The 23,689-nt window shown below is 35.4% G+C and overlaps 1 protein-coding gene across 1 annotated transcript; it reads left to right on the forward strand.

Moving 5' to 3' along the window:
• The first annotated feature begins 22,486 nt into the window (after positions 1-22,486).
• LOC131684249 (uncharacterized) lies at positions 22,487-23,257 on the forward strand. Its single transcript, XM_058966943.1, has 2 exons — positions 22,487-22,603; positions 22,666-23,257. Exons 1-2 carry the CDS (start codon positions 22,559-22,561, stop codon positions 23,224-23,226), a joined length of 606 nt encoding a protein of 201 aa, XP_058822926.1. The 5' UTR covers positions 22,487-22,558; the 3' UTR covers positions 23,227-23,257.
• The last annotated feature ends 432 nt before the right edge of the window (positions 23,258-23,689 follow it).

Raw genomic sequence — 23,689 nt, forward strand, 5'->3', positions numbered from 1 at the left:
AATGTCTGTATGTGTGTGTGTGTGTGTATGTGTGTATGTATGTATGTATGTACAAAATGTCATGTAATTATCTCAGCAATGGCTGAACCGATCTTAATGAAATTAGTTTCAAATGAAAGGCCTAACGTTGCCATTTGACACTATTATTTTTGATTTTCGATATATTGTTTACTTTCTGAGATATGGGCGATTTTGTCAAAACACAGCAGATTTTTCGCAAATAACTTTCAAACAATACATTATTGTCCCACAAAGCTTGTAAAAATACCTTTCTAACAAGCTATAGATTGTCTAAATCCGTGCACGAGCGGCAGAGATATTGAACATTTTGTATTTTTAGTCCGCGCTTACCAATTTCCCCTAACTAAAAATGAGATTGTTTCAAACAGAGTATTGCTTTACTGGTGTTTTAGGGGCAAAACTAAACCGATTTTGAATATCGGGGTATGAAAACACATCTACGTGATTCAAGGAATTCGATGTTGAGAACATTTTGTGAATTACCTTTATAATAAATTAACTATTTCTCAAAAATCAATATATAAGTTCACTTCAAAGACAAAATAATGTGTTGATAAAGAAACAGTGAGTTCTAGTATTTATTTCTTGGATTAGGCATTGCGTTCAATCATGAGGTAAATGTTGTATGGTATATCAATACACAGATCAATAAGTAATTCATCTAGAAATGAGATAAAAGATTTCTCATATAATTATACTCGTGGCGTCACCGAAAGCAACTGTATGTTTGAAGCCCAAAAATCTAGCGAAAATTTTACTCTTTTGCAAGATTTAGGTTATACTGGCTATGGCGCAAAAATTACTACTTACATTATTTATGATAAGAATGTAAGAAATAAAAATATCATAATAATATACCTATAAAAATAATGTCACTGCATTAACCATCATTTGCCATTCCTCACACGCCCCCCCCCCTCCATCTCTCTCTCCCTCTCTCTCTCTCTCTCTCTCTCTCTCTCTCTCTCTCTCTCTCTCTCTCTCTCTCTCTTTCTCTCTCTCTCTCTCTCTCTCTCTCTCTCTCTCTTGCTCTCTCTCTGTCTCTCTTCTATCGCATCTATCTAACTATTTCTGTATCCATTTCTAAGTTGTGTGATACGATCTTCTGCCAATCTGAAATATTTATTAATTGTAATTGCGAAGGTTTGAGAAAACAAAACTATTTCTTGTCTGCTGCTACATCAACTCAACTTAAATTCAATTCTATTCAAAGCCTGTATCTACACTATAATTAAGGAAATTCATGGCTATATCAGAAAAATATTTGGCTTAACTGGGTAATATGAAAGTTTGACGATGAAAATTTTCAAAAGAGACATTCCACGTGCGATATTTAAACTATTCGTATCTCTATTGAATTTTGAATGAAATATATGCTCAAAGACTGAAAGCTGAAGCCAAAAGGATTGGACTTGCCATCAACGCTTCGAAGGCAAAATACATGAGACCTGGACTATGCTCATGGAGGACCAACGCGCCCTTGGAGTTTTCGAACGAAAGGTGTTGCGTACCATCTATGGTGGCGTGCAGATGGAAGACGGAACGTGGCGCAGGCGAATGAACCATGAGTTGTATCAGGTGGTGGAAGAACCATTCATCGCGCATACCGCAAAAATAGGACGTTTGGGATGGGCTGTACACGTCGTGAGAATGTCAGACGACGACCCGGTGAAGATGGTTCTTGAGGGCTACCCTACAGGAACAAGAAGACGGGGCGCACAGCGAGCACGGTGCACAGTGATCACCTTACATACAAAAGTCGGACAAAACCTCAAAAGTGACCCGAATTTGATGAAAACTTCACATTAAGGTAATTTTGTAACGCTGAATTCATATTTGATGTTTATTTTTGGTTTTTTATTACCTCAAAATTTTAGAACTTAGGGTGGTTCGAAAATGTAATATTTACGAATAAAAAGTACACTATATCAAAAAATTCATGTTCAAAAAATTAGGCGTGGTGAATTTTTTAGCAAAATACACATTTTTTCAATTGTTGATAATGATAAGACACATCTATAAATTAGATTACGAACCCTGGGTAATCAAAGGCTACCATGCGTCTCCTTCAGACATATCATGAAAAATCACCTTTTTTCATACCTCGGGGCAGAAAGGGGCAAAATAAGATATTCATTTTCAGAAAGTACACTAATTTTTAAGTATCATGAACAACAAGTGATCTTTCCGAACTGTTTCAAAAAAAAGTACAGCCACTTTGAACATTATAACTTTAATTTATTGTACGATTTATTATTTGTTCTTCATGTCTGAGCGAGAAGAATGGCTTGTATCGACTAAATCGAATGGTAACTATAAGTCCAGCGAATGATCTTTCTAGTGAAATCAGTTCGACCATTATCGGAATCTTAACTAAATAGATATATTCATATGAATAACTTAGGTTTGAAAACAGTTTTTCTCAGAATTCATCATCTATTTCACCTTTGAAGTTCTGTAAAAAATCGAACTTTCATCCTCAGGACTTAATATTTCGAGAAGACTCTATTCAACCTGTTAAAAAACAGAGAAAAATGTTAAATCGTGAAAAATCTAAAATAAAATTTCGAGGTTTTGTCCGGCTAGGCGACACTGTGCGGTGGATCGACCAGATAGAGGACGACCTGCGGACCCTTCGAAGACTGCGAGGCTGGCGACAAGCAGCAATGGACCGAGTGGAGTGGAGACGGCTTCTGCATACAGCAAGAGACAAAAAGGCTCTAGCCTGAACGGTAAGGTGAGGTATGCCCAAATATGTCATGTGAAAACTAAGAAAAACTTTTTTGTAATTATATTATTGAAAATGCACATTCGTTGTATTAGTACGAACTTTCATGAAAAATAACGGACCAAAGACCAAAAATATCCACAAATTAGATCCAGGAAAAGAAGTCTTCCAAAGTACCCACTCTCGAGGGGGAAAGCAACTACAATGTGTCTTCTAACTTATCGTCGTCCATATCTGCATATACTGAGTAGTTTGAACCATTTCTTTTTCACAGTATTGGTTTGTATATGACTTATTTATCCATATTTCCTGATAATTCGGAACGAAACAATATGAAAGCTATAAGGATGAATGGAAAGAGACTGCATTGCAATCAACTGAATGCATGGCTTTTATGCTATCGACATAGCCTAGACATTTCACACTATTTACTTCAATGCAAATAAAAACTTTGAAATATCTACCTGTCTCATTCAAGAATCGCATTCTCCCTCTGTCATTCTCTGTTCAAGGGGCTTGAAAGCACATGTGACCTAGTCTCACTTTACTATATTCAATTGCGCGTTAAAATACTGGACCAGAAAATTCTGTTCTGCACATAAATCTTTTTTCGGGAATATGTGACCAAAAAGTAAACTTCAAATTCCAAAGCAAATTGAACGTTCCAGGTTCCTGATAACTAATTAAGGTCCAACAATAAAGTAGATACACCAGATAATCTTAAAACGACGCCGTCAAGTAAAGAAGCATGAAAACGAAAAGAATAAAACCGAAAAAGACGGAAGCCCTAGAAAGTCCATTGTATATTTATTAGCCTTTTTCTCAGAAGATGGGATTTTCAAAAACATTTCAAAACTTTCTGATGCAATGGTTCTCAAATTCGTACAATCCGGTTTATTCATTTTCTTTATTCAAAAATGTTCAAATATATGACCATTTCATTTTAATTAATTATTTCATTCCGCATCTTTTTATTCGTTTTGTTCATCTGCGTTCATTTTACTTATTTTATTCGTTTCATTCTTTGGATTCACGCTGATCATTTTATTCTTTTTGTGCATTTATCATTCATTTAACTTAATTTATTCATTGTTTTCATTGTATGCATTTTATTCATTTTTTTCAGTTTATTCATTTTGTTCAGTTTCTTCATTTTTTTAATCTGACTACTTTTTCAGTTTTAATTATTTCATTCAAATAGTTTATTTGATACAATTAAATTTAAAGAATATTATTTTATAACCTTTTACCATCGTTTAATTTTTCATTTTAATCAATGCATTTTATTCAGCTCATTTTCTTTTTTTATTCATTTTATCACTTCAGCTCATTTTGTTTATTTGATTCCTTTGTTTTATTTATGCATTTAATTTATTTTTTACTTTATTCATTTTGTTCATCCATTCATTTTATTCATTTGATCCATTTCATTCATTTGATTCATTGTATTCACTGGATGAATTAAATCAATTTGATTCATTTGATTCATTTGATTCATTTTATTCATATCTTTAATTTTATGCATTTCATGTTCAGTCATTCCTTTTATTTCATTCAATTTGTTAGTATGAGTCAATTTATTCTATTAATCTTTTAACTATTGCTAAATATAATCTTAATTTTTATTTAATAACCATCTAATTTGATTCGTGTATTTTATAATTTTAATTTACGTTAATTTTTCTACTCATTTTATGAATTTAAAAACCTATTATTTCATTTGTTGCTTTACTTTCTATTTCGTTCGTTTTGTTGATTTTCTATAATTTATTCAGTTTATTCGAGATTTTATTCGCGCAAGACTAGAAACTGTTTTCATCCCACCTCTAGTTGGGTGCCTACTTCTCGTGAGTTCTGCTAACTAATCCAATAGTGATATGTGTAAGAAATGTCTCATCTCACTGCTAGGTGGATTAAATCGGTTTTTTTAACAATAAGATTAGAACAATTTTTTATGTTTTCGCTGTTTTCACCGCATAATTCCATCCATATGATGCACAGGCGTGCTAGTTTCATGCATATAATGTTCAGCACACATCGTAGATAAAGCAGAACGTTCTTTTTTCGGAGTTCAATAAACGGATTGCAAGTGCGCGCGTGCGAAGGGGTTGTTGGGTGCGAGAGACGCCGCTCTCTTGCTCTTTGAATTATGCGTGGCGGGATCAGATAAATTCATCATTTGGTTAATTTTCTTTTGGCAAGCGGTAGTGCGATTGAAGATGACTATTTGATTAGCATTGGTTGTTGTGTTGTGTGAAGGAGATGATGTTGGCTTATTGGATACTGATATAGGGTAAACAGGTCTAATACGCCCCCCTTAAGCAAAAACAGCTATATTTCACCATTCGAAACTATGATCTCCACACCAACATATAACAATTTATTGTTATATTAGCTATAAATTAGTACCCACTTCATTTTAAATTAAAAACATCTTGATACAAGTATTACTAAACATTTTTCAAAGATGCCCAAATTCTACTTTTTTTTCATTCACCCAGGGCAAAATGCCCCCGCTTAAAGTGTAATATGCTCCCCAACAAGAGGATTGTATGCCCCACAGCAATCGGTGAGTATGTCCCACATCAATGGGTGGGGCGTTTTAGCCGGTGATGAGCTGTTGTGAAGGCATGAATAATTCTACACGCACACATAGTTTTAAGGTCAAGCTAAAAACTAAGATAGTAACTATAATATTCTAGTAAGCTACTTGAAATAGTTGTATTAAACCCTACTGTTTCTGATTGGTTGTAATGCTATTGGAAAAGTGGGAGCTTACATCAAAGTAGCTCTTTTGAAACTTTTGTGTATATTGTTGTTTTGCAACATATAAAAAATACAAAACTAACTTTGTACGTTGATTTCATGTAACGATACTGTTATCACTTATTTTTACTTTTTAGATAATTCAGGAATCCTGGGAATTGAAGAGGGGTATTTTGCCCTGATGGGGCGTATTATACCCTTTTACCCTAATATGTTTCTGCCGTTGATGTGATAATTGGGGCAATCTGACAACTTTTTACATATCATCTATGTATATGCTGCTATAAACACAGTTTAATTTTTATAACTGCTGCATGTATGACTGGATGTGTACATCCACATTAAGACCGGTTTATTTTATGTTCAGCTAAATGATTTTACTTATTTTGCAGTTCGACTAGTGAAATGCTCCATTAAAAGTAATGTCCTGGCACTACATTCGTTGTTGGTTATTATCATAAGTGGCAATTGCACGGTTATTGTGAAAACTCCACGCAAAGAAACCTGCTTGGTGAAGGTTTGAAGATATTATGTATAGGGCATTCGCCTTAACTCTAATGCTGACATTCCACGAGCAAATGCCCTTCTGCTGGCTCTTAGCTGTAGAGTAAGTACAATTTACAGTAAGACCAAAAACTATTTGTGATCCGATTTGGCCCTTAATATACTTTATTTGTACATGTCATACTTTAAAGTGACCTATTTCTAAAAATATTCAGCGAGACGAATGTATTTTGATCCCACTATACATGTGTTATGAAATATTCAATAATCAGGGCCTATCCACTTGAAAATAATCGAGTTGGTAATTATTCACTTAAAACTTTGGAACAAACCCAACATTTGAATTTTGCCACGCATGTGTCTCGGGTGCACGTTTGAAATTTTCGAGGTATGACCAAGACTCCATTTGCACAAACGCGTCGCAAGTGGTTTATGTGAATGTAATGCAAGCGTATGTAGGGGTACATGGGGTAAAATACACTGCTGAGAAAATATAATCAAAACTTAGCTATAGACCATCAATTGGGAAAATTTAATTAATGATATCATTTAGCCAACATTTTACTCTATAATCACAATCGCTTTGCAAAATATTCAAGAACATGAAAAATATTCAATTTTTTGAAAATCATTATAAATCGCTTTTGGAAAATGGGCAGGGCAAAACGCACCTGTGCGGGGATACAATGCACCACAACAACGGGGCACAATACATCATAACAAATATCGAAATAGTCGAATTAACAGGCTAAGTGTATTCTACTTCACTTCGGTTATGTATCTGACATTACCTACACATCTTTTTTTTTTCTATCCGCGTTTTCCGTCCCAGTATAGAACCACCCGCGGTACTTGACAGATACGTTAGATGAATTCGCGTATACGACCTATTCGTTCGACGTTTGTGTGAAAAATACGATTGATCCATATATTTACTCGTCACAATTTTTGATGCTTTTGTTCAAACTTAGTTTATTTTGACATTAAAATACTCAGAGACAAAATCGAACTGTAGACTAAAAACGTCTATGAAAATATTGAAAGTATTATTATTCATGCACTATTAAAAATGTAACAGGGTTAGTGTTGTCACCCCTCCGGGTTTGCGGATGCGATCTCCGGGCTTCTGGGGTTTTACTTCATTTTTTCCGGATAAGAAGAAGCATTATGTTATATTTTTTGAAATGAATTGATTCTTTGCAAAATATTAAAAAAGTCTATATTTACTATTACTCTGTTTGGAATTTATTTTGCGCCGCCTAACGCTTCGTTTCAAGGTGGCGAAGAATAGTTCACCAAATATTACTGATATCGTTTGAAAAACAATAAAAAAAAAAACAAATCAAATTCTCTACAAATTAAGGAAAGTATAATTTCGCTATATGCTACAATTTAAATTTTGCATCCCACTAAGTTACTCAAAATCGGATAAAAAAGATATTTGCAGTAATTTCACCAAATCACTGGACTGTTGATGGTGCTTATCTGCAGCTTACTAAAATATGGCGAATTTGTTCTAATACAATTGGCTAGGTCAACATCAAACGAATTCTTCCGGTGTTGTTGCTGCTCCTGCAGCGACCATTAACTGTTGGTTAGGGAGGTAAGTTTTGCCCCTTTGTTGGAACCTCTGGTGATGAATAACCGACACCACATAGTGCTTCCTATGTGATGCCGCTGCCCTACCTCCTTTGTTATCTTTTTCCTGTTAGTTCGCTTAGCCGGGGTAGTGGAATACTACACCCAAATAAACCGACAAAGCCGTTCTTAGACGTTTAAAGTGTTGCACATAACAGTCCAAGGTGATTGTGAGATAATTCTGGTAGTTTTCTAATCAATTAGTTTTAAAATCTGTGACGCTTTACAGAATGAATGAGATCACATACTTATCTCTTTTTCGCTCAATAAGTAATAAAAATCGATTGAAACGCTCTAAAATGTCGAGCAATCGCTTTGATTCTAATTTTCGTTTAGTTCTACTCAAAGTCCACCACCCTCCAACAGCGATGCCAGATGTGAAGACATATTTTTTATTTTGAAGACAAAATTTTTCGGATGCCTGACTGATTTCTGACAGAATTTTGGCTCAAAATCAAAGGCCGATTCAGAATTTTGGTCGTTGAAGACAAATGAAGACATTTGTTTATGAAATGTTAAGACATTTGAAAAATATATCCGATACATCTGTCACCACCAAAATATATAGAGTAGAATGGGGTCAAATAGGTGTGGGGTTACGATAGATATATGTTGTTGCAGAGGTAGCTCGTGTTGCGTGAATTAGAAGTATGGTAAAGAACATAATTGACGACTGTCTTTCGGCTGTTACAGTAAATCAAGAGAATATAAGAACGTAATTTCAGCTATTCAACTCGTATTCGATCACCCTCTACATAAGTTAACAATATAACAATTTGTCTTTTTGAAGTAGATAATCGAAAAAAACATGATTGAGAAAGAGAAGAAAAAATTCACCGAAGTGCACTCGTGGTCATTCCACAGCTAAGTAACGTGAACCGGAATGCACAACTTCCATTCCACACTTTGGCGACGACGAGGGCATCGAAGAAGTCATTCACAAATATAAAACCAGTCGCAACTGCTGAAAAAACATGTTTTTTCAACATCTCTTTCCGTGGTTTCATAATTTCTGAAATTATTTACCACTTTCTTATTTTCATACCTAAATGAGGTCAATGAATTCCATATATAAATTTTTCACTAATCTGTAGTATTCATTCTCTTCAAATTAAATTAGGACACAGATTCTTTAGGCGTGTACATTGTTGTATTTAACCTCGAATATACTGACCTATCGTAACCCCAGATTTGCAAAACTTCGAAAAAAGTGCCTTCGCCTTATTTTGTTGTCTGATTTTGTTGTTAGATGTATAACCTTTCCAACGAGTGCTTATTTGCCAAAATCAGTCCAAAAATACTTTCGCACGAGCTTGCCAAAAAACTGACCTGCTTGACCCTAGTATACTCTATATATTTTATGGAGTTACCCATTAACAAGTTTCGTATTCCTTAACTTGTTCTCTTGTAGTGTTTAGCGATTGATTCAAGGTTGGGCCACTCGTGTAGTCAGGGTTGGCTCACTTCATTTTTTTACTCAACATGTAAAAGAAAATCCAAATCCAAAAATGTCCCATCTCAATTACGAGCCAATCAGCCACAAAAATACCCACTAAACGATGTCGCCCATCGAAAACAAACTTTGTAGAAATTGACGAAAACAATAAAAAGGTCCATATTTGGGCATCAAGAAATATTTTAGTATATATTTCGTCGATATTCACGGCCAACCATGACATTTCATTTTACTTTTCTTTTCTTTGTTTCATGAAACTCAGCAATTATTACAAGTTTCTTATGATTGTTCAAACTTTCAGATAATACGTTTACATTGATATTATTCGAATACAAAGAAAATATACAGGGTAAAGTTTTGACTTTCGGCACTAAAATATTAGCTGCGCTGTCATTTTTAGCCGATTTTCGATTTTAAAATCATTTTAGAAAAAATAAGACAATGCATTTCCAAAAATAGAAGAGAGTGGGTACACTTGATCCCATTTTTGATTGTTGCTCATAACATTTTAATGAAATCAAAAATTTAATAGCAAAATTCGCGATTTCGTAGTCGACTCGAATTGTAATTGTACAAAACGAGTTTTTGTCAAACCGTGTGGTAACTTGATCCCCTGCCTACCAGGGCGAAAGAAACAAAGCACACTATGATTAATAGACACGAAAGTTCAGCTAATCATCTATTCGGACAAATTAATTAATAAGACTTCTTTTTAGATGCACGATAAACTTTAACCACAGTAGAAAATCAAGACAGGTATTTGCGGTAAATCAGTGCTGTTCAACTGACTTTTCTAACATTCAATAAATTATACCAAAATGTGTTCACGAAAAAAAACAGTTTAGATATATTAATAGTGCGAGGTGCTTTATGAAAATGATGTTTTACATTTCTTATAAAAGAAATGTATAGAATTCGCTCAAACTTTCAAGATTTTTTCCGAGGCCCGGAGGGCCGAGTCTTATATACCAATCGACTCAGCTCGACGATTTGGGACAATGTCTGTGTGTGTGTGTCTGTGTGTGTGTGTGTATGTAACGGACAAATTCTCATTCGTGTTTCTCAGCAATGGCTGAACCGATCTTATCCAAACCAATTTTAAATGAAAGAACTAAAAAACAGTATGAACGCTATTAATTTGTTTTTGATTCTGATGTTTAGTTTCCAAGATATGAATGTTTGAATGCGTAAAAATGGCGTTTTTTGCAGTTTTTTTAAATTATCTGCCGAAACTGACATGACAGAATAACAATTAATATGTTTTTAGACAGCTTTAACGAATACCTTTCGAACAAGCTATAGATTGTTGAAATCGGACTATTATCAAAAGAGATATTAAACATTAAATACGGACGAAAGATTTTTATCATTTCCCATTGCCAGAAATATGACCAAAAACATATAATCTATTATTAACGCCAAAACGGCTTATTTTAGGTCAATTGTATCTTCGGAGAATTTAATGGAGGTAATATGCCCTTTCTTTTGGTATTGTGCTGTTGCTGATTAATCCCCCTATGAGTGAGATATTTTCACAAATTTTCTTGGAAGTGATTATATCGAAATGATGCCTTCAGCAAATTTGTAGCTCTTACTTTTGCGAATAACTTTACTGAAGACTTCAAATATCTCTTTTGAATACTTTAAAAGTTATGGGTTGTTGTTTGTTGCTTACTCTTTGTTGGCTATTTATTGTTCAATATAGTAATAATCCATTGAAATAAGCCAAACATTATTTCGATAAAACGAATTTTTTATTTCATTTTTCTATCTACAACCGCTAGAAATAATCACCGAACACTTCCAAGTTGTCTGGAAGGAACTTGATAACTTATCAGTGTAAAAATGTTCATTTGTGCGAACCTTCTGACTGCAATTTTTCTAACTTATAACCATCGGATCGATCTGAAACATATCGAAAAAAGAAAAGCGAAATAAATAACCCCAAGTAACGGCATAGCCAAGAGAAGGTTTTGGAGTTTAACACCATACAACCCCCCTCCCCCACCACACCCAAAAAAAAAATATTGGATTGAAGTTGAAAATTTATTGATGCAGACTGATTTAATTCAATAATACAATAACAATTATCTGATCCGTAGATTGATAACCTGTTGTTGTAAACATCATGAGGACTTTTGATAAATTGTCGGAATGGGGTCCTGATATGTAACTGATCTATTGGTCTTGATTTCACAGTTGTCTAATAGCATCAATATCAAATTCCTGCCTGAAAACATTCCAATAGAAAATTCCAGAGTTTTGTAATCAATAATAATCCTCAAATTTCTTTTCAAATTGAGCTCGCTTTTGTAGAGATGTACTGTAATAAGGGTCTTTATTTAATAGAAAGCGAAGTTAAAATTGATTTAATGTCTATGAAACATAGAAATGCTCACCAAAACATTGCATAACTTTCAACATTTGCTAAAAATGTTCTTGCCTTTCTCATTCACTCTAAAATTCGTCAATCTAATCCCGACCCGGAGGGCCGAGTGTCATATGCCAATCGACTCAGTTCGTCGAGATCGGAAAATGTCTGTGTGTATGTATATGTCTGTATGCGTGTATGTGTATATGTGGAAAAAAAATTGACCTCTGTTTCTCAGAGATGGCTAGACCGATTTGCACAAAGTTAGTCTCAAATGAAAGGTACAACCTTCCCATCGGCTGCTATTGAATTTTCTATTGATTGGACTTCCGGTTCCGGAGTTACGAGTTGAAGAGTGCAATCACACAGCAAATTCCCATATAAACTGAAATGAAAATTTTTCAAAATCAAATTTGTATTTTGGATGCCAAATGACTTTAAAATGCATGAAACATTAAAATGCATGACAAAAATTGACTTTTTTGGACTTTGGTACATTTTTGCCTTTCTCATATAGAAAGGTTATGCAATCACTCTAAAAATCGTCAATGATACCGGCCCGGAGAGAATATGCAGTGAGGGGTTGCTACTTTAAAATTAAAACTAGTTTAAAATTTGTTAACAAGTTGAAAATTTTCGGCAGGACCCGGATCTCCCGGATCTTTCTCCATAATCCGCCGCTGGTTTCAAGCGATGTTTCAGTATCACATAGTATCTCAAGATCGTAGCTGTCGATCCGTTGTATGTATGTGCAAATCGTACTGAACATGTAATATTCATTTCCACCATTGTATTGAACATGACCAGCCATGGAATCGTAGTCTGGACAAATTAGACAAGCACAATTGCACCACTAGGTGGATTAAAACAGGTTTTTATTTTGGGAATGCGTCGAGTTGAGACGAAAACGTAATATGATTAATAACGAGGATAACACTTTCCGAATGCAGAGAGAAATTTATGAAAAATGACGATTTCCATTCGACTCTAGCAGGTCCTGATCGATTTTGATGGGCATTTGATTTTTGTTGTATGACCAATTATATGTATAGGTCAAATGTTCAAAAACAGTAATTTAAGGTCAAGATAGCATCATTTTGAAACCGCCAATTTCGGAAGTTTAGTATCTTCAATGAGTTTTACAAACGTTAAACAGCGCTTCATTTGATAAAATAATTTTGACGATATATCGTCCAAGAAGTATTTATGGTGAATTTTCTCGGGTTAATATTCATGACAAGTCTCAACAAATTCGCTAAAGACACGAACTCTGTTACTATTTTCTGAAAAATTAATTCTGCATAATTTTATAACTTCAAAAATTACGGTTTCGGAATTATGCCGTTTGGACAGTAAGATCGATTTTCACCAAACCCCCACCAAACCGAATTTCTGGCTACACCGCTTACTTCCAGTAAGTAAAAACAAAGTCGTTCTACACTCGTTCACAAGAAACGTCTTCGAATGCTGAATATCTATTATAATACATTAAAACCCCGATTTTATCAGCCAAATATGAACATCTGTTTGATGGGCTCTAGCAGACGAACAGGACAGAATTCGAGTAAATCCTTTCTTGAGCACGTTTTCCTTATCATGGAGATGGAATTATGTAAAGTAAAAAGTTCATCATAATCAGAAATAGTTATCAGACTACATCAAGGGACGGGAAGAATATTTTAACAGCTTCAGTTTATTATAAAGAAAAAAATTGCCCGATTTAGTCAATGTACCCATTTTGTCAGCCTAAAATACACCATGAGACTGATAAAAATGGGTCTTTATTGCATGTATTATTCACTGTGTTTCACATTAATAGGTATATTTCACTTTTGGGGATTTTTTTATTGCATCGAACTACAACAATTTTTAGGTAGTTTTCAAGGGGTTCTTCCAAAATTTGGCGAACCTATTCCAATTCGTATACCAATTAATCGGAATACTTAAGGGTATATATGTTGCAGATAGAGAAAATACTGAATTTTTTTCCTACACAATATTACGAAAGCAATTTTTCTTAATAAGTTTGTGAAAATTATAAACTATTTGAAATTTTTAAATAGTTTTATTTTTTATTTAACCGTGATTTTTTAATAAATAGTGACCATCGCTTCACAACGTAGTCTATTTCTCATGGCTTGCGGTGAGCACGATCTCTCGAATAGCTGAACTGAAAATTATGGAATAGAAATTAATTTTTAGTATTCTTTACAGATTTAACTAGCCGCGCAGATAGCTCTGAATTAGACCCGCTGGTGCGCTAAGACGATTTCGCTAGATTTTCAGAGCACTGTGCACCCAGTGCATTAACGCAAGTGACGGAAGGTTATCGAAAAGTTTCGCGAAAATGAAAATTTCAGTAATGATGATGATTTTCCCAAACGGTTCGTTTTCGAGAGGTTTTTATTTGTTCTTTGGCATTAGGATTAGCGATAATAATTCAAATCAAGGATACTACTGGGAAGTCACCTTTAGAAAAAGTCGATGTCGAAGTAAAATTTGGAACTATGCACGCATGCACTTCAGAGATAGCGTGATATCAGGAGCTGCGATTTCATTAAATTTTCTTAGTTCTCAGTCGCGTTGGAAATTTGAGTAAAGTATAAACTTCAAATCGATTCAAAAAAAAATCGATTTTTTTGGCTCAGTACAATATATAAATTTAGTTTTCCCACCACAATTTAGATATTTAGATATTTTATGGGCCATTTTTTCGCTTTCGCATTGATTTGGTTTGAGATTTCTAGCACTGATGGTGTCCTATGCTGATTTGAGCGATTCTCTGAGTCCTGCCACTATCCCATGTAATATGTGTTATCAAAAACATCGCGAAGCATCACGTTCTAAATGTTCTCAAACGATATAATATCCGAAGAGAGTGATAAGAGTTATAAGAAATGTCTCATCACACTGTTAGGTGGATTAAAAGCGTTTTTTCTATTCCTATTAATTTCGAAGGTTTTTGGGAGAGCTAATGATAGGGATCAAGAATACCCATTGTTACAGGGATCAATGATACCTGTTGTATGAGATGAATAAAAAAAAATTTGCATGTGTTGTGAAACTTTTCATTCGAAAAACGTGTTTGTCTAGACAAAAGCCCTTAGAAAGTAATCGTACTTGATATTGATTCATATATAATTAGTTCAACGATCTCATACAACTATTCAAAAATTTTGTTAATAGATCTTCAAAATGGATTTAAGTTTATATTTTCAACAATATGATACAACTTTTGCAAAACAAATGTAATACACTAGATTTGTATTTTAAATATCATAAATGACTAAATGTGTTATTTCCTTTTAATATTGTGATAACATTTGGTGTTTAAATTTTGAGATATGGCAAGTGAATCAAATATCTTCAAGGATCTTTCTCTCACCCATTATCACTCGAACGCGAAACATTAACATTCTCTCTGGTATCGAGACGTGTCAAAGAAACAAACTAATACAAAAGTAACCATTCTGATCTGGGAAACAGATTTCGATTGATGAGCAAGCGAACGACCTGCCCTATTTCATCATTCCTCCTTCTTAGCCATGGCATCCTTCAACTTCAATCCCTGATATGAAACCATGAATGTCAGATTAAATTTATGCGTATGCAGCTAACAGAAACGATGTGAAGGAATAAAACATTTTGTTGTCTTTATAACTGTACTATAGCAGAAAGTATGAATAATCACTTTCATGGAGTAAAATGCCTATCCGCAGACGAGACAACAAGGCACTCGACACATAAAATATTCACTATGTATTTTGTTTTTGATATTCACATGCTGAAAGTGTTGCCGCATACCGGCCCGTTGAAAGGGGGTGACAACGATGATTTGCAATTTTCACCTGGAAATAAATCTGGATGGGGATGCAGATTGATGTAGAATTAAAAATACACACAGGACAAATACACTCACTGAATATTACAGTGACTTTCCTGAAATGAATCTTTTATTTATTCTTGTCATAATAGAGTATAGGAGTATAGGAATAGTTTGTTTGTCATAAAGAGCCCAGAAAAACAAAAATCTTTGATAAAAATAGTGCAAATATATAGGGGAACCCGGGGCTATTCGGACCTACCCAAGCAAATCGCCCTTTTAGGTGGATAGATGTTGAAAAAGTTACCGGTCAAAAGTCCTAATTGTTGGTTTGAAACTTCAGCTACATTTTGGTGCCATGAAAGGCTCATTTGCACCACTCAATGGCAGCGCTAGGCGACGATTTGCAAACCTCTACGTTTTTCCAGCCTTTTGCAATGTAGGGGTAATTCGGACCTCTCTACGGGGCAATTCAGACCGTCATTTTTCTTTAATTTTTTTTACAATCGAATTATGTTTATCTATGAATTAGTTACTCCTTAAGAATAAAAAAATTGCTTTACAAAAACTTAATATGGTATGTCACAGCTGTCGATTGGCGGCCCATGTATTTCTTTGCTGTGGCGTGTGCAATGATGTGCGCAGCCGCAAGCCGCTGAACGGTGGTTGACGAAATAGGGGGTCCGAATAGCCACGTACGCTCATATCGCACAAAAGTGGTGAGCGTCCCGAAAATATCTCTGTCTTCACCCAAACAAAAATCATTCTATTAAATAGGAGCCTCAAGCTTCCCAAAACACTTACCTTTTATTTTTCATTTTTGTTTGTTGCTTTAATCACGATTTTTCCATTATAATGATTTTTGTTTTGAGAATGGTAAAATAACGAAACACGTTGTATCTCCTTTCTACAAAGAACAAAGAATCAACTTCAGCTCTCAAAATTAATGTTTCAGAATAGCGGTCCCACGAATATGTACGATAGTTAGAAAGTCTTGCTATTTTCTGAGAAAGGGGGTCCGAATTACCCTCACTGTCTTAATAGCCCCGGGTTCCCCTACTATATGACTATATTTAAACCCAACTTTGCGCGTGAAGGGCACAATACCTATGACACAATTAGTTATGGAATTTGCTTTTCGACTTCGTCTCATCAGAATCAGCTCAGCTTAGTATTGTGACTAAGTTAGTGTCGGATTCTGATGAGGCGAAGTCGAAACACAAATTTCATAATTAATTTAGGAAAAAAATGGATTTCTATAAAAACAAGTTAACCCAACATACAAGATCTTATGAGCAGCGTTAACACGAAGGTACGTGTATTTAGATATGAGTATGGGATTGAAATTACGTGTAAAAATTATAATAAAATGATTTACTATATTCTCTGAAAGGTTGAAAACATTCGGTTGAATGGATGAATTTTAACGAGCGTTTTCTTGTGAGGCGATTTAATTACGTACACCTTTTAACTGTACTCAGCGCACAGTGGTCCCCCCATAGGCCAATAATGCAAACAAAATATTTCGGCGAAGGCGTGTTTTTATCTTGCGATTGCATCATTCTGTATGTATATTTTATAGCTTCATAATTAATTTTGTCAATACTGAACTGGTTTTTTTAGTATATAGAAGAATGCATAGGGTGGCTCGTTATTTACCGATAATGTAAATAATATCGATAATCGAATGCTCGCCAGAAAAATGTTTTTGTCGATCTGTAATTTTTAATATTCAATTTTTTTTTCAGATAACACTACTATTAGCTTTGTATTAAATGATAATGTTCAGTTTTTGGAGTGTAAGGAGAGCAGAATTATGGGTTTATTTGCATAAGTAATAGAAAAAATTAACCTAAAAATTTTCAATATGACTTTAACTAACTTTGTCCCTCGATATCCTTCCAGAACTTCTTTTCAAAATGGTCGTCAGACATCCCACTTCCACTTAAACTAGGCTTCAGCTGCGCATCTCTGCGCCCAGAATGCCTAGAAAATCTAAGATGTTGTACATGTTTAACGGGATAATGCAAGACGAAAAACTTTATATCAGACTGTCAAATTATATTACGATAATAATTACTACTGATCTCGAAACTATATAGCTTCTTTGTTATTTTCCCAAAATTTCTTATCGATCGAATCATTAGAACTTGAGTTATATCGATTTATTTGACGCTTCTCTTTGAAACACATGTCACTACGGAATCTTTGATGTATGAGGCAAATGTCTCACTCCACTTCGTATTACAACTACGTTCTCAAGTACAAGTAGTATTTCTCCATTTTAAAATAGCTGGTACTCGGAGTTTTTTTTATTATGGGATAATTTTTATTGTAGGAAAACACATTGTTTGTTCACGAAAACCATCATTTTAAAGGAAAAAAATAAACGATTTATGTAAAATTCGAGATATTATGCTCACCGAAGACGATATCATAATATTTGCGTTCAGGTGCAGAAGCTACAATTTAGAGAACTTTCAATGAATAACTATTTATCTTTTACCAGCGCAGCACAACTTGTACTATTCGATTCAAAAAAAAATTCTGGAACAAAAAAAAGTAAATGTGAATCTTAATGTAATAAGAAAAGCCATATTACACTGTTAGGTGCATATAACCGATTTTTTATTGCGAAAGTTGAATTCTGCGACCCAAATTTACTATAGAAATGCAGTTTTGTATCAAAATTTGCATTAAATATATTTATGAGCGCCTCTCTTAAGGAATGGGACCACTGTGCAGCGCCTCGTTATTCTAGAACTGCAACTGAATAGATACAATAAAAAATTCTCATTTTCTTGATCGGAAATTTTCGAGAAGCCGATGTGCTTCAGAATTTTCGACGATGTGAGATTTCACCAGATGGATCGAATCGGGTTTATAATTTTATACGTAACAATTCCAATACGACAATAAAGAACTAACAGGGGATAGACATGGATTAGTCGATGTTCAGGACCTTCTCATGGGAATATTCCACATTGTTTAACATAAAATACGTTTTGCCTTTCTCATATAAAGAAAGGCTATGCAATCACTGTAAAAATCGACTTTTTAACCGAGGCCCGGAGGGCCGAGTGTCATATACCATTCGATTCAGTTCGTCGAGATCGGCAAATGTCTGTGTGTGTGTATGTATGTGTGTGTGTATGTGTGTGTGTATGTGTGTGTGTCATTTAAACTCACACAATTTTCTCAGAGATGGCTGAACCGATTTTCGCAAACTTAGTTTCAGCTGAAAGGTATAACGCTCCCATAAGCTGCTATTGAATTTTTAGTTGATCCGACTTCCGGTTCCGGAGTTACGGGTTGAAGAGTGCGGTCACACAGCAAATTCCCATATAAACTGGTACCACCATGATGTTAAAATGATGTAAAACATATTAAAATTGATGTAACATTACTCTAGTTTGCGGGTCTGAATCACTAATGATCAATTAAAACAGCTTTGACCACATTGGCCACCTATGACGGTTCATGACGCCCCCGGGGAACCCGCCATGTTCCTAAGCTAATATCACACCCATTCCCCAACGAATTCTCTACCGATTTTTACAAACTTGATTTCAAATGAAAGATACAGTAATACCGTTGACTGCTACTGAATTTCATTTGGTTCTGACTCTTGCTTCCGGAGTTACAGGGGTATTAGTAAGGATACACTGGAATTTCCCATATAAATCGGTACAATCGTAATACCTCAGAGGCTAAAAACTATTGAAATGGTCACCAAATTACTTCTAATCGCAGATCTAGATCACTCATTGCCAATCAAACATTCATTGAATATATTGTCCACTATCGACGATTCCGGAAGTCCGGAATTCCGGGCATATTCCACAATTAAAGTCACATCGGTTCTTCGGTGATGACTGAACCGATTTTCTCTAACCAAGTCTCAAATGGAAGGCAAAATATGCAGTTGAGTATTACGTCGCCGCCCCTCCTACCCCCGCCTTGCCCTTACACCTCCCTCCTTCATCACTCCCCTCCCCTTGGACCACCCTCACGCCCACATTTCCTTCATCCACCCCGTATACCGAAATAAGATGAAGGATTTCTGACGCATCCTCCACTCCCACTTTTCTAACCCCCCATTCCCTACACTTTCAAACCCATTTCACCAACATTTCAAACTATAATCACATGAAGATAACATTGAACTCATGCTGATTAAGCTATATAAATATTATTCTTTTGCCTTTCTCATTTAGAAAGGTTGCATAGCTCCAATAACCGATTTTCTAACCGAGGTCCGGAGGGCCGAGTCTCATATAACATTCGACTCAGTTCGCCGAGATCGCAAAATGTCTGTGTGTATGTATGTGTGTATGTATGTATGTATGTATGTATGTATGTATGTATGTATGTATGTATGTATGTATGTATGTATGTATGTATGTATGCATGCATGTATGTATGTATGTATGTATGTATGTGTATGTGCGGATTTGTTAACAAAATGTCCACATCGGTTTCTCGGAGATGGCTGAACCGATTTTTACAAACAAAGATTCAAATGAAAGGTATAATATTCCCATAGGTTGCTATTGAATTTCATTTTCAACCGACATCTTGTTCCGGATTACGAGTTTAAGAGTATGGTTACAAAACAAAATTTGTTGATTGGTCCACATCGGTTTCTCGGAATTTTCTGAACCGATTTTGACAAACTTGATTTTAAATGAAAGGTCCATCAGCTGCTGTTGAATTTTGTGTGGATCCGAATTCTGGTTCCTGAATTACAGGGTGATACGTACGATCACGCAGCAAATCCCGATTCTAACGAATTCTGCGATGAATGTAAAAAGGTGTTTTTTTCCAAAATGTAAACACATTCATGTTGCTAAAATATTTGTAGATCTAGGTCACCAACAGTCATTCAAAGTCTCTTTGGCCACACTGGCCACCATCGACGGATCCGGAAGCATCCAAATTCAGAATAACGGTTATATTGGTTTCTCGAAAATGGCTAGACCGATTTGATCAACTTAGTCTCAAAATAAAGGTGTTGCGTCCCCGGAAACTGATATTAAATTCCATCTCCATCCGACTTCCAGCTCCGGAGTTACGGGTTGTGGAGTGCGATCACATAGAAAACTCCGATTCAAACCGATACCGCGATGAATGCAAAAAGGTGTAATAAGAATGAAAGACATTTCCATAATGTTATATTGTACGAACCAGCTATTAAATCATAGTTTGGAGAAATGAGAAAGGCACAATTGCACCTCTAGGTGGATTAAAACAGGTTTTTAATTCCATTCTGCTTCTATATTCAGTCGTCGAGGAAACAAAAACTACTTTTTACTTCACACTGTGCCGAAGCATGTAAAGTATGTTGACCTGTGTGTAGGTATATGGATTTAAATTGGTTTAAGATTTCCTGCTTTTCTGCTGGTAGGGATCGGAAATGTGAAGGGGATTCCCCGTTGATTCCTTTTTCATCCATCGAAAAAGGAAAGGAAAATTCTCCCAACTAGTAAGTATAACAACACTCAAGGCAATCATCAACAATGTCTGCCACGTGGATCGCTTGGGGCAGAAAGGTCAAAACAACGTTCGCAAACTATTGGTACGGACGGATGGCTATCTGATGAGGGGTGCACTAGGAGTCACAACAAAAGTGGCCCGGAAAGAGTCTTGGAATTACAAGGGCCCTTCGTTCTTGAGAACATAAACGGAAACCGTTCAGTGCAAAAGCGCCGCATAGTTCAAGTATCGTCATACCGTACAGTAAAGAGAGAAAAAAAAACATTCACGTAAAAAAGTGCGCACAATACTTCTGCCATTTCCTAGATGTGGTGTAAACTGCTTGCCGCAGGAAGAAGTCTGTCCTCTAGGGCTAAGCATGCTTGATGGCAATTTCAAATTTTACTCTGATCAAAGTGTGATGGTATCTCTGATGGAAGAGCTTCAGTCAACACATTCGCGATGAGCACAATAGAGATAAGTGACATCACTTTCGCGTGCACTTTGACATCATCGGATGTCGTTACTGTTTTCTTCATATATGTAAAGCAGTTTATGTTCATTTTGGTACGATCTTTTTAAAATGATTTGCCAATGAAACGTGGAATAAAGATATGCCTTCAAATAAAAATCGAATTAGTTTAACATATGGTCGGTTTTAAGTCAGATCGGACTAAGTCGCAAAACATGAGATAATGACAGTACTGGATAAAGAATTTCTTTAGCTACATTCATTTTTTGCCAGATTTGAAAAATGTAACCATAAACAAAAATTATGGCAAAAAATAATTTCCAATTATAACGTAGAGGATGCTACAACTCAAACTTTAAACCTGTTTTTCTCGAAATCAATATTTTGTCACTTAGTCCGGTCTAACTTAACACTGATTATATCTATGAAAAATTTGGGGATAAAAATATTGAAAAGCAGGCACTCCATATCGATGTCAAAACCAATGAGTATTTCATTTTACTCCATTTGAAATGACATTATGACAAATTCCAAATCTATTTTATGACAAAAGTGGCCTTTAAAACTATTTTTATCCCGGTGAAGCCTCTAAAAGTACTGATATTTTATACTTTATACTGATTTTTGCATAATATGTATTCTTAACATTACATATCATCATGAGTTATTGAGACGAATCGCTTCGAAAAATATCACCTTTCCCAAACAACCAGCTGGTATCGATTGATAGAAATCTCTCTGGTTTCTTTTCGCATTCCGGCTCAAGTGCAACCACCGATTGAGATCAGTGAATGAATATTACATATGGAACATTTTAAAAGCTTTGTGCAAATAACTGCCATGTAACCTCTGACTTGCATATATATGAACTTCATACAGATGAATACCTACCGATTTTTTTTTAATTTAAAGTTATACTGATAACACATAAAGCCATCTGACAACGTTAACACTTATCAATCATTCTTCTTTGACCATGTTATTTAATGTTTCATCGTGGCTCTAACACGGGATTCCCAAGTATATTGAACTCTGTACCATCGGCTGAGTAAACAATACCAACCTTTGGACGTTGATTTTCACCTACCGGAGATGTCACTATCGATATTTATTTTCCCTTATTCTGTTTGTTTCAGCTTATCAGTTTTATTCTTGGTCGTTGCTAGTCGGTGGAACCTGAAATGATGTACTTTTCCAAGCTGAAAGCCTACTGGTATAAAAGGTCGAAGAGATGTGTCACCTAGTACCACTATTGACTACAGCCTTGAATTGTAAACGTCGACCGTGAATCTGACAGTTCCAGCATGGCAAGATTGTTGCAACTCATTCTGGCTTTCGGACTACTACATGTAAGTTTTTTAACATCGTATATTTCTCATAATAAACTTCATTTTCTGAAACTATTGCACAGGTCGCATTAGCACGTGTAGCAGCACGAAATACATTGACTGCGTCAACAACACCAACACCAGTTGGGGACTTTATCAAGAATCTCACTGATTTTGGACTGACGGTTCAAAAGGCGCTCACTGAAACCCAGGAAGTTGTGGTCAAGTCGCTTGGTTTCCAGTCTAACCAGGATGTAGTTGAGACACTACAAAACAACACTCACAAATACGTGGAGCAACTGAAGACTCTACACACGACACTTCAAAAGGAAGCTGAGAAGCATTCCAGCATCTTTGAACCGGTGGTGAAGGATTTCAATGCAAAGTTGGCTGAAACGGCAAAGAAATTGAGCGAGCAGAAACCGGAAATCATTCAAAAGGCGAAGGAGTATCAGGAGACCGTTCAAGCTAACATTCAATTATTGGTCACGGAAGCCAGGAAGACCGGCGATCGTTTGAAGGAGGAGAGTCGTGGTGCTACCGATCAACTGCAGTCGGCCTTGAAGCAATTGTTCGATATAACCGTTCAGAATCTTCAAAAGACGGTTAACGACCTTGAGGCTAAGACAAAGCAAACGGCCTAAAAGTGTTTGTGTTATTCTGGGCGATGTAACACAGAGGGTGAACGATTTTGACAAATAAATGATGTTTACCTTAAATTTATAGCAAAATTTCGCTAGAATTAGTTTTATCTCAGATCACATGTTCTACTATTTCATTTATATCTCTTTTTTGTGTTCCCAAATGAGCCAATTAAGAATCTAGGTACCTTGTGGTAGTGAAGAAGATAGTGAAGAAGATTCCCAAGTCTGTTGAGAATGTGTATTACTTACATATGTGTGACCGAAAAAAAAACATAGCACATGCTTCACAAAACCCGTTTTGATTATATACGAATGTCGGATATAAACTTCAAGCGGACTGACCATTGAAATCGCTTAACGAATACTCCCCCAAAAATTCAGCACGGATGGAGCTTTAGTATAACCGGCTAAAAATAGTTTGTGAGAACCTGCTATATTTTTGTTTTGGTTTTTAACCGATTCT

This window comes from Topomyia yanbarensis, chromosome 2 (assembly GCF_030247195.1).
Source record: "Topomyia yanbarensis strain Yona2022 chromosome 2, ASM3024719v1, whole genome shotgun sequence".
NCBI classification, from domain to species: Eukaryota; Metazoa; Arthropoda; class Insecta; order Diptera; family Culicidae; genus Topomyia; species Topomyia yanbarensis.

Coding starts and splice junctions, on each gene's coding strand:
- LOC131684249 (XM_058966943.1), top strand. CDS start 22,559: ATGGCAAGATTGTTGCAACTCATTCTGGCTTTCGGACTACTACAT. Junction 22,604..22,665: donor TGGCTTTCGGACTACTACAT/GTAAGTTTTTTA, acceptor ACTATTGCACAG/GTCGCATTAGCACGTGTAGC.